This window comes from Aquarana catesbeiana, linkage group LG10, assembly GCF_042186555.1.
Source record: "Aquarana catesbeiana isolate 2022-GZ linkage group LG10, ASM4218655v1, whole genome shotgun sequence".
In the NCBI taxonomy this organism is placed as follows: domain Eukaryota; kingdom Metazoa; phylum Chordata; class Amphibia; order Anura; family Ranidae; genus Aquarana; species Aquarana catesbeiana.
In genome coordinates, this window is record NC_133333.1 from 120,950,096 (window position 1) to 120,962,214 (window position 12,119).

Consider the following 12,119-nt stretch of genomic DNA (forward strand, 5'->3'; position numbering starts at 1 on the left):
GTTTATTTTCTTTAACTATTTGCTGCCCACGTTATAGCCGAAAGATGGCTACAGTGCGGGCTTACAGTGCCGGGAGGGAAAACATGGACATCCTCCCACACTCGCGCTGCCCACACGCCACATGAACAGCTGTGTACAATGACAACTGATCATGGATGTAAGCACAAGCCAGTTATTGTGAGAAGAAGAGAACCGATAACCACCATGTGTTAAAGGGACATTGGCACTGATAAAGCACTGATTATCAGTGTCTTGATTATCAGTGCAGTCCCAACAGTGCTGCTATTGCCCATCAGTTTCTCCTCATCAGTGTCACTTATCAGTGCTGATTATCAGTGCCCATCTGTGCCTTCTATCAGTGCTCATCAATGCCGCCTATCATTGCAGCCTTATCAGTGCTGCCCATCAGTGTTGCCTACCAGTACCTATAAGTGCTGTCTCATGAGTGCTCACCAGTGCCACCTATCAGTGCTGTCTCATCAGTGCCACCAATCAGTGGCAATCAGTGCTACCTCATCAGTGCAGCCTATCAGCGCCCATCCCATCAGTGAAGAAGAAAAATTACTTGTTTGCAAAATTTCAACAAACTATGAAAAATTTTCTTTTCACAATTTTCTATCTTTTTTCATTTGATTGCCAAAAAATACCACCAAAAGGAAGCTTTGTGTGAACAAAATGATAAAAATCTCATATGTGTACAGTGTAGAATGACCGCACAATTGTCATTCAAAGTATAAGAGCGCTGAAAGCTGAAAATGGGCCTGGTTCAGGAAGGGGGTGAAAGTTCGCTGGTAGTTAATAAGCAAAAGTTTATCCAGTTTGCATTTCCATTTTTTTTTAATAAAGTTTTCACAATACAAATGTAAAAAAAATACAAAAATACAAAAAATGTATAAATAGTAAAAGCAACATGCTTAAAAACTTCAAAAGTTTAACATTGTAAACAATAAACAATAAATTAGGATGTGCATAATTTTCTCAATGGCCACTTTATTAGGTACTCTTGTTCAACTGTGTGGCAACTCAATGCATTTGGGCATCTAGATGTGGTGAAGATGACCTTCTGAAGTTTAAACTGAGCATCAGAATGGGGCAGAAAGGGATTTAAGTGGCTTTGAATCACTAAACAGTAACACAAATAACGCAGTAACACAAGTAACGCAAATAACCACTCATTTACACCCAAGGTATGCAGAATACCATCTCTGAATGCACAACACATCGAAGTTTGCTGCAACATTCAGATGGTAGGGTCAGAATTTGTTGCACTTTCCTCCATACCTGGCGATTCTGCTGTCGTTTCATACGGTGCATTATGGCGTGAGATTGCCTGCAGCAAATCGAAGCGCATTTTTGCCAGTTCCCGGTGCCAGTCTTGCTCCAATCTCACGAACAACATTTGAAATAAATCTGCCTGTTGGCGGAGTAGGCCTTGCATATTTCTATTTAGTTGTCTTACTTCACCCAGTACAGTCTGCAGCAAATATTCTGTTGGTGCTACATCCACACCCCGACTTGCTGCAGACTGTACTGGGGAAGATGGTGGCATGCAAGCCTGGGGACAGGCACCTGGTGAACTTACAATTCTAGTATGCCCTTGCCCTTCGTCTCCTCCCAATACATTCTCCTCCCCAGGGGAAAAAGAAGCTGCTGTACTGGGTACCAGCAATGCCTGCAGCAGTACGTCTTCTCCCTCACAACCACTGCCTTCCGAGGATTGGAATAGGGGGGGTGTAAAGCCAGGAGCATTTGGTCTGTTTTCATCATCTGAAAGAGAAGAATTAGGCATTGTAAATGATTACATAAATATATAAATAAAATTGATTATATACTAAAAGCATTACATTTTATTCTTATGGTAACATACACTTATCAAATACTTAAACATTAAAAGCTTGATTAGTGTTATGTTTAACAGTATTCATACATATCTTTTGTGTTCATGTCAGTTACTCACCGCCAGAATGCTCATCTTCTCCTATTTGAAGGGGTATTTCTTGTATGGATGCAACTGATGGATCTGGAAAACATGAATCGAAATAAAAAAGTAAGTATAATTAGAACAATGACATTTGATGCTTTTTCAACTTATTGCAATACTTCAGAAAATCTTTAAAAGAGAAGTATATTTTGTTTTTGCAGATTTATACTTACCTAGGTGGATGCTGCATCTCTGCCCCAGTGCCTCTAACACTGAGAACCAAGCGATTGAACACTGCCGATCGCTCGGTTTTCACAGCTCCCTGAGCAAAGAGCTGGTGACTGGCAGTCAGTGGCTCTCTGTTGTGCCCACCCCCCCTGCGCTCATCCACCCATTAATACTTACATGAGATCCATTATGGTCCAGCACTGTACCAGAAAGCAGTGGCTCTACACTCTGTCCCTCTTCACAGGGATGATCAATAGCTGGCTCCCGCTGCTATCAAACTCTATAACAACAGAAGGTGAGGTGAAAACGTGCACCGCTGTCTGCTTGTATGATTGCAGGCAGTGTGGCTCTGGACCAAGACCACACAGGCACCAACATAGGAGATAGCTTCCTATGGGGCACTCTCTGAAGTGTGTTACATGATTCATTTCCCCAGAATAAATAAATGTAAGATCTTTAGTCTCCATTTCATATTGAAAGCATATATTCCCCAAAGAGTGAATTTTAGATGACTCTGCAAGGAAAAAGAAAAATCTAGACCAGGGTGGCTTTTGACTACTGTGTTAAAAGTTGGAGTTGCAGAAATGAATGAAGATGTTAACATTTCCTTGCAAACATATAACCAAAGCACTTTTTTGTGAGTTGGCTGTGGAACATAGCAAGACACTTCCAGACTAAATCTGGATACTACAAACTATACAACTTTTGTTGTTTGATTTACTTTAGATTTACTTTTAACTATGTAGTGCTAGTGCCTGCCAGATTGCATACACATTGAAAGTGTTTAGGTTGGACCTCATATTATATGGTTTCTAAATCTAAAGGAAAAAAATCTAAAGAATATTGTATAGTGTGTATCCAGCTTTAGTTGACCTTTGCAAAATCTGAACTACTTTCCATGCACAGTGAGCCATTCATTGTCTGAGAAGAGTCTGCATTGCTGACACTTTCAAGCACTGAATTGAGGGCAGGATAGTCATCAGGCGCCTAAAATGCAGATGAAGGCAGATGTAGGAATTCTGCCTTCTGAGCAAGACAATAGCCTAGTGAGTTCAAGGTAAAGGGAACATTCGTTTCGAAACTTTTTTTCATATTACATTGCAAAAAGGGTCTTCAGACTTTCATCATTCAGAATACTAATAAAACTGTTATTGTGGATTACATGTTGATTGAATGCTATCTATCATTTTTACTTTTTCATAGCTACCTACTAGAATAGGCTTCTGATATCTTTGCTGGAGAGATTTTCTCTGCCGCTGACGCTGCTGTAGCATCTGAAAACCATTAACAAACAACAAGATGTAAGTGTACTGTGCATGGATAGTGACTTCAGATAATTTTCAATATGTTTTTGAAAAAAAATCACACAACATTCCTTAGACAAGTGATTGATAGGTATATGAGTGATGTGTGCATTCGAATAATGGAAGGGGTTGTGTGTTTTTGGTTTTTTTTTTAGGTAAATCCAGTGTGGAATGATGGGATGATAATGGCATTTCCTGCTAGTTTTTATTGCTAGCTGGAGTACTAACGTTCCAAAATAGTGGCCCGCTCTTTATCTGTGCTATCAAAATGAGGCATCCGGCTTTCTGTTAAAGACAGAACAATGGAGTCAAGGTAAGCTTGAAGAATACAGTGACACATTTTAATATCACATTAACATTTACATCTTGCTGTAATATTTTCTATAATTGCATTAATAGTGGTTCTGCAGCCTACATTTTTTGTTCACTGAATGCATCCTATGTATAGGGGCAAAAAACAATGTTAAAGGAGTGGTAAAGGCAGAAGGTGCATTCTATGCATTAAGATAAAAAAACCTTCTGTGTGTAGCAACCCCCCTAATACTTATCTGAGCCCCATCCCTGTCCAGCGATGTCCACGTGTCCCTAGGCTGTCCGGGACACTCCCTACTGATTGGCTGAGACACAGCAACAGCGCCATTGGCTCCCGTGGCTGTCAAAATCAGTTAGACAATCAGGTGAGAGAGTTGGCAGGGCCAAATGGCAGCTCCATGTCTGAATGGACACAGGGAGCCACAGCTCGGCTCGGGTGCCCCCATAGCAAGTTGCTTACTGTGGGGGCACTCAACAGGAGGGAGGGATCAGGAGCACAGTAGAGGGACCTGAAAAGAGGAGGATTCAGACTGCCCTGTGCATATCCACTGCAATAGAGCAGGTAAGTATAACATGTTTGTTATTTTTTTTTTTTAACAGACTTTAGAATCACTTTAATGAAATCCCCCCCTTAACCACCACCCTGGTACTTTACTGATAAAACTTCACGTACGCAATCCTGCGCTGGAACAGAGAGCAGTGGCACAGGCTCTCTCTGCTCAGTCCCTCTTCATGTAGAAGATTGATAGCATAAATAGTGAGCCATTGACTCACTCAACTGTCATTCCAACTCTGTGAGGGGGAAGCTTTGGGGCAGAACCATGACACACTGTCTGAGTGTATGGATCCTGCAATAAACTGGTTTCTGACATTGCCTATGTGGAATGTGTAGAGGATGATGTGTGTGTCCTCTCTCTTTTTATCAGATTCAAATGGTTGTTTACTTAAGCTGGGGAATGATGGTCTGCCTCTTTTCTGCACAGCTTTCTGAACTACCAATACGGCTTTCTGTTAAAGAAAGATGAAAAGAGTCAAGGTAATGTTGGACACTAGATTTAAAGTCTTCTTCCTATGATAGTAATGTCATTTTTTTTTTGTAATGATATACGTTAGAAAACTATTTACAAGGGGTTATCCATTAAAAATGAATAATGAAACATGGGTATGGACGCAAGCAGCTAGGCCCACACCGATGTAGAAAATCTGCCTTCCCAAGTTCCCAGCAAAACAGGAGCCCGCTGAGTCCCAGGGGAAGGGGTAAATCCTTTCAACATGGGTTGGTCTTTTACTAGGGAACAGTGTCTACACACTATCAGCATTCAGCATACTAGAGCAGGAAAATTATGTAAATGTGTAATCCATGTTTTTTATTGCATACATTTTTTCTTTGTAGTAGGTACTCACTAGAAGATGCTTGTGATGTTCTTTGGGCCAGGGATGATGCAGATGTTTTTTTTAAAGCTGGAAAATAGACATACATTGGAACATAGCAAAGTTTAAGTATCATTTGGCTGGATGCTAATAACATCAGATGATTTAAAAAGCGTTACAGATATATAACAGATAATTCTCAATTACACAAATAACAAAAAGAGTTCATAGGGACTTTTTATTCAATTGTGAGGTGAGGTACATGCATTAGGTGTGTCTAAATTTTGATAGTTGTTTATGGCCTTTTTTAATGTTTATTCTAGCGTAGAAGGTGTAGATGTTGATGATATGCAAATCAACAGCTTTATTACTTACTCTGAGGAGGAATGAGCCACTGCTTTATCCCTGCCAATGAATTCAAACGATAAAGGCTCTCTGTTAAGAAAAAATGAAAAGCTAATATTGTAGATAGAGTAAACTTTTTGGTATATACACCTAAAAATGTACTTTTTTGGTTTAATATTAATGAAGAAAAAAAAGAAACTGTACAGTGTTTTTTAAAGCTTAGCTTTTTTTTTTTTTTATCTTACTTCATTCTACCTATGAAGTTTAACCCTCCTTCTGCATACTCCAGTTTTAATTTCTTGAGCCCCATTGCAATCCAAGCAACCACCTAGTTATTGGGGGACAATCACTGAGAAGGATGACTTGGGAGCAACAGTGGTGGAAACCAGAGAGGAGGATTGGGGCCACTCCATGCACTTTTTTTTCCATATCAGTTGAAGATTTATTCCATCCATTCACAAAAGACATGCTTAGTATTTTTTTAAGGGAGAACAGTCTACTGACACTCTCAGCCACTAAATAGACAGCAGTATCATCAGGGTTGCAAACTTCAGAAGAACCCAAATGTATATCTGCCTTCAAAGCTAACCAGCAGACTGTAGAGTACCAGGTAAGGGGGATAATAGTTCCTATTCTGAGTGGTTTGTCATTTCAGCATAGAACTGGCCCTGAATACTATCAGCATAGTAGCATACTACATTTTGTTGTACAACAAAAATTGTTAAATAAATATTCAACAGTGCAAAACATTTCTATTGGTTTTAGGTACTTACCAGAATGGGCAATTGCTCGACTTGGGCCCGGGAGAGAGGAACCTTGACATGTAGACGATGGACCTGGGCAACAGGGAAACAAAGCAAAAAGTGAGACTTATTTACAAGACATACTGTCTGCTAGTATGGGAGCTGCAATCAACAGAAATTCCACATGAGCATCCCTGTAAGAACCACCTAGTTATTGGGGGCAATCACTGAAAATTATGAACTAGAATTAGAAGCAACAGTTGTGGACACCAGAGGAGGAGGATTGGGGCCACTCCATGCATTTTTTTTCATATTAGTTGAAGGTTGAATTCATATACAGTGGAACCTTGGATTGCGAGTAACGCGGTTAACGAGTGTTTTGCAATACGAGCACTGTATTTTGAAAAATCTGAACTCAGTTTGCGAGTGTTGTCTCGCAAAACCAGCAGGATTCAGGCCAAAGCAGTGTGCAGTACCACGTTTGGCCTGAGGTGGGGGGGCGCCGGAGCCAAGCGGAGCCAAATGGCGCCGTTCGGAAATGCTCGGAAAGACTATGTTCCTGAGCCTTTCCGAGGTTTGCCGAGGTCAGACGAGCTGTCCTCGGGCCTTTCCGGCTGTTTCCGAGGCTCTCCGGCACCCCCCGCCTCTGGCCACATGCGGTATTGCATGCTATTGAAGTCAATGCGGAACAAATTATTTTCGTTTCCATTAACTTCTATGGGGAAACTCACTTTGATATGCGAGTACTTTGGATTACGAGCATTCTCCTGGAACGGATTATGCTCGTAATCCGAGGTTCCACTGTATTTGCAAATGACTGCCTTAGTATATTTAAAGGAGAACAATCTACTGACACTCTCAGCCACTAAATAGACAGCAGTATCGTCAGGGTTGCAAACTTCAGAAGAACCCAAATGTAGTATATCTGCCTTCAAAGCTAACCAGCAGACTGTAGAGTACCAGGTAAGGGGGATAATAGTTCCTATTCTGAGTGGTTTGTCATTTCAGCAGAGAACTGGCCCTGAATACTATCAGCATAGTAGCATACCACGTTTTGTTGTACAACAAAAATTGTTAAATAAATATTCAACAGTGCAAAACATTTCTATTGGTTTTAGGTACTTACCAGAATGGGCAGGTGCTCGACTTGGGCCCGGGAGAGAGGAACCTTGACATGCAGACAATGGACCTGGGCAACAGGGAAACAAAGCAAAAAGTGAGACTTATGGACAAGACCTACTGTCTGCTAGTATGGCAGCTGCAATCAACAGAAATTCCACATGAGCATCCCTGTAAGAACAACCTAGTTATTGGGGGCAATCACAGAAAATGATGACTTAGAAGCAACAGCTACTTAAAAGACAGCAGTATTGTTATAAGGGTTGTAAACTGCAGAAGAACCAAAATGTAGTATATCTGCCTAACCAGCAGACTGTAGAGTCCCAGGTAAGGGAGATAATAGTTCTTATTCTGAGCGATTTGTCATTTAAGCAGAGAACTGGGCCTGAATACTATCAGCATAGTAGCATACTACTGTTGTAAAACAAAAACTGTTAAATAAATGTTTAACGGTGCTTATTTTTTGGTTTTAGATACTCACCAGAAAGAGCAAGTGCCCGACTTGGGCCCAGGGGTGAGGGAACTTGCAATGCGGATGATGGACCTGAACAACAGGGAAATAAAGCAAAATGTGAGTCTCTCACGTATAGTCATTATTTGAATAATGAGCTTGAGAAATAGAAATGTTAATGATATAATGAATATGATATCTTTCATTTTACTCACCAGCTTTCAGCCGCTTGCTGGGCCTGTGCACCTCAGCCTCCTCCTGAGCATCAGATGCCGTCTCTGACATGAGCTTCAAGTAAAAGATCTCTTGCCAGTTATTTAATTGCAGCTTACATCCAGTGCCCTGCTTCTCTATTTGCTTAATAACTGCAGCTTTGCAATCATAATATCTGTAAACAAAATAATGCAGCATTACTACTTTAGCATCACCCAATTACATTTTGACTAGACTTTTACAACAATAAAAACTTTTTTTTCAAATTATCAAGTTATCTTATTGGTACATGTACACAGGATCCCTGATCTCTCCTATATGTTATCTTATCGGTACATGTACACAGGGTTGTCTATAGTCGTTTCTAGGCAGTTGAGTTTAGAAATTTTTTTTGGGGAAAACAAAAAAAATGCATTCAGGATGGATGTTCAGAGGCATTTGAAATGCAAAACACCTGTAACAGCTTGTAAACGCAATAACTAGTGTTTAGCCACGTTTCGTTTACAGGTGTTTTTGATAGAGATACAATTTTGACCATTTGAATAAAACGTTCCTAAACAAAAACGAGGCTAAATGCGACTAAACGTAGCATGTAAATGCGGCAAAATTTTCGTTTTTAAATGTTGGTTACTATCTGTCAAGTTAAATAGTTCAGGAGAGGTTTCAAAATGTCCTGTCCTGTGTACATTAAGCATTAGCTGGTACAAACACACAAGGTGACGCACACAAGTTACAGTGGCAACTAAAGGTCCATTTCCCACATCTGTGGATTTTAAATTGCAATTAGTGTCTGTGTATAAATAGTCAATGAGTTCGTAGCTCTCACATGGATACACTGAGCAGGCTAGATACCAAGCCACGGGGAGCAGAAAATAACTGTGTAACAATGTGATGTAACTTTAGAAGAATGGAAAAAGGATATAAAATGATATCCAAAGCCTTGAATACGTCAGTAAGTACTATTCGATCACTTATTAAGAAGTGTAAAATTTGGGGATCTCTTGATTGTTATCAGAAAATACTGGCAGCCATTTTTCATTCTTCTACACTAAAGCTGCGCATCTTGGACTTTCCAGGAAGACAATGACCCAGCTGACCCTCCAATGATTATAGCAGAAAAAAGCAAAGGTTCTGGAGTGGCCATCACAGTCTCCTGACCTTAAAGCGGTTGTATACCCGCACATGTAAAAAAAAAAAAAAAAAAAAAGACCCTGTAAGGCAAAGGCATAATGAGCTACTAGCTCATTATGAAATACTTACCTTAGAACGAGGCCCCTGTATCGCAGCCCAGTCCACGCCTAGGGAGCTGACATTTTGCCCTCTGCGTTTCTTTTGGGTTAGTGGCTCTGGTGTTGTTAGTGGCCGGAACCGCGATGACATCACACCCGCATATGCGTGCGGGAGTCTTCTTCCTGGCAAGGTCCGGCAGCGTCTGCTGGACCTTCAGCCGGGCATTCAAAGCTCATGCGCCGCTGATGTTAGCGGCTGCATGCAAAGTGAATATCTCTTAAGCCGTGCAGGTTTAGGAGATATTCATTTTACCTACAGGTAAGCCTTATTATAGGCTTACCTGTAGGCACAAATTAAAAATAAGGGTATACAACTGCTTTTTATTGTTTGATTGCCCCTCTTGGTGATTTTTACCTACAGGTAAGCCTATAATAAAGCTTACCTGTAGGTAAAATGAATATCTCTTAAACCTCACGGTTTATTAGACATTCACCCTGCATTCAGTCGCTGACATCAGCGGCACATGCACTCTGAAGGTCCGGCGTACCGTGATGGAACTTCATCGCTCCTTGCTGGAAAGGAGGGCTCGGGAGTATTGTCATCGTGGCTCTGGCCACTTACAGCGCTGGAGCCTGCGAACAGGGATAAAAACCTAAGGGAATATGTCAGCCCCTGCAGCAGCACCCGGTCACCATTCTAAGGTAAGCATTTCATAATGTGCTAGTATGCGATGCTACTATAGGCCAAGGGTATGGAAACTTTTGAGCACACAACTGTGGATTGATAGATGGAGAGAGAGAGAGAGAAAGAGAGAGAGAGAGAGAGAGAGAGAGCTGTGGCATATATAAGTTATGGCAGCCATAGCAAGTGGCATGGGGGGCGGCAAAAAAGCTACCCCCCGCATGAAAAAACCCCCACTCTTCCTCCCGGACTAATATAACTCCCCGCACCGCAGTCAGCCTGCTGGAGCGCTGCGCCAGTGTTCTATCAGATAGCCGCTACCCGGTCCGGGCTGTTGGACTTGGCTTAGGGAGGCTCTGTCAGCAGGGAGGGGTGGGGCAGGGAGCTCGACTTACACTCTGACCCTGCCCCGCCTCGTCCCATGTAGTCTGTATGTGCTCGGAGCAATGAGATCACCTCTCCTGGACTTCTGAGAGCCCTGCCCTGGACCACGAAAATCCCCGCCCATACCACCAAAAGCCCCCTACCGCCGAAAGCTCTGCCCCATACCGCCAAAAGCGGGAGGTGAGCCTGGCTGGCGAGGTAGGTATTTCTGCCTACATTTACACTGCCTATAGACTCACTGTTTCGCTAAAACCTCCCTGACAATGGTGTTAACCCCCCCCCCTGTATAGCTGTGCATTGCTGAAAGTTTAAATTTTAAAACTTTCTACTTGATCATCTCCTGTAGTAGGTCGCATTCTCAGTCTCTGGTCATCTCCTGTAGTCGCATCCGCAGTCTACTTAAAAGTAGTACCTGCTGTTGCACTGCACAAATCACTTAATTACACTTTATTTATGATATCCATTTATTTATTCCATATTGAGCATTATATTTGTTTGGCTGCTTCTGTTTAGGCCTAGCACACACGCACAATCGCACATGATGAGGACTTAAAAGTCCTCATCATGTGCGATTGTGCGTGTGTGCCAGGCAGAAGCACCCAATCAAATATAGTGCTCAATATGGATTAAATAAATAGATATCATAAATAAAGTGTAATAAAGTGATTTGTGCAACAAGCTCATTAAACATTCTACATTCAGTGAAAGTTCATGCAGTGCAAACTTTGCAGTACATGAACTTTTACTGAATGTAGAAAGTTTAATGAGCAGGGGCGCACTGACCCATCGGGCACTTGGGCACTTTATGTAGTGCAAATCCATAATTTGTTAATTGAAAGATTAACCACTTCCCGCCCGGCCTATAGCAGAATGAGGGCTGGGCGGTTGTTCAGTTATCCTGACTGGGCATCATATGATGTCCAGCAGGATAACAGCCGCCGTGTGCTAGTCAGACACCGGAGGCTCTTTACCACGTGATCAGCCATGTCCAATCACGGCTGATCACGATGTAAACAGGAAGTGCCGTTGATCTTTTTTTCCTCACTCGCGTCTGACAGACGCGAGTAGAGAAGAGCCATTCAGCGGCTCTCCTGACAGGGGGGGGTGTGCTGATTGTTTATCAGCAAAGCCCCCCCCTTGGATGCCCACACTGGACCACCAGGGAAGCCGCCAGGACCACCAGGGAAGTACCTAACATGAGGATGGCCAGGTACATCCATATGTGCAAATTAATGCCCAACATATGCCAATCAGTGCCCACAAATGGGCACTGACTGGCACCAATATGGCACAAATAAAATCAGTAATGCCCAGCAATGCCACCCATCAGTGTCATCAGTGCCACCCATCAGTGTCCATCTGTGCCACCTATCAGTGCTACCCATAAGTACCCATCAGTGCCACCCATAAGTACCCATCAGTGCCGCCTATGAGTGCCCATCAGTGCCGCCTATGTGTGCCCACCAGTGCCACCTATGAGTACTCATCAGTGCCACATACCAGTGCCACCTATCAGTGCTGTCTATCAGTGCCCATCAGTGCCGCCTTATCAGTGCCCGTCATTGAAGAAGGAAACATACTTATTTACAAAAAATTTTAACAGAAACAAAGAAAAACATTTTTTTTCAAAATTTTCGGTCTTTTCTTATTTGTTGCGCAAAAAATAAAAATCGCAGAGGTGATCAAATACCACCAAAAGAAAGCACTATTTGTGGGAACAAAATGATAAAAAATTTGTTTGGGTACAGTGTTGTATGACCGCGCAATTGTCATGCCTGGTATTGAAGTGGTTAACCGGTTTCCGACCTGCGCACGCT

The 12,119-nt window shown here is 42.1% G+C and overlaps 1 protein-coding gene across 1 annotated transcript; it reads right to left on the minus strand.

Annotated features, from left to right (window-relative positions):
- Window positions 1-971: 971 nt before the first annotated feature.
- On the minus strand, window positions 972-5,791 carry LOC141109857 (uncharacterized). The gene is made up of 6 exons (XM_073601116.1): window positions 5,737-5,791; window positions 5,512-5,571; window positions 5,170-5,226; window positions 3,361-3,423; window positions 1,958-2,020; window positions 972-1,767 (listed from the first exon to the last, which is right to left on the minus strand). The coding sequence occupies exons 1-6, from the start codon at window positions 5,789-5,791 to the stop codon at window positions 1,241-1,243; spliced, it is 825 nt and encodes a 274-aa protein (XP_073457217.1). The 3' UTR covers window positions 972-1,240.
- Window positions 5,792-12,119: the final 6,328 nt, after the last annotated feature.

Coding starts and splice junctions, on each gene's coding strand:
- LOC141109857 (XM_073601116.1), bottom strand. CDS start 5,791: ATGGGGCTCAAGAAATTAAAACTGGAGTATGCAGAAGGAGGGTTAAAC. Junction 5,227..5,511: donor GTGGCTCATTCCTCCTCAGA/GTAAGTAATAAA, acceptor TCTATTTTCCAG/CTTTAAAAAAAACATCTGCA. Junction 2,021..3,360: donor GATATCAGAAGCCTATTCTA/GTAGGTAGCTAT, acceptor CATGTTTTCCAG/ATCCATCAGTTGCATCCATA.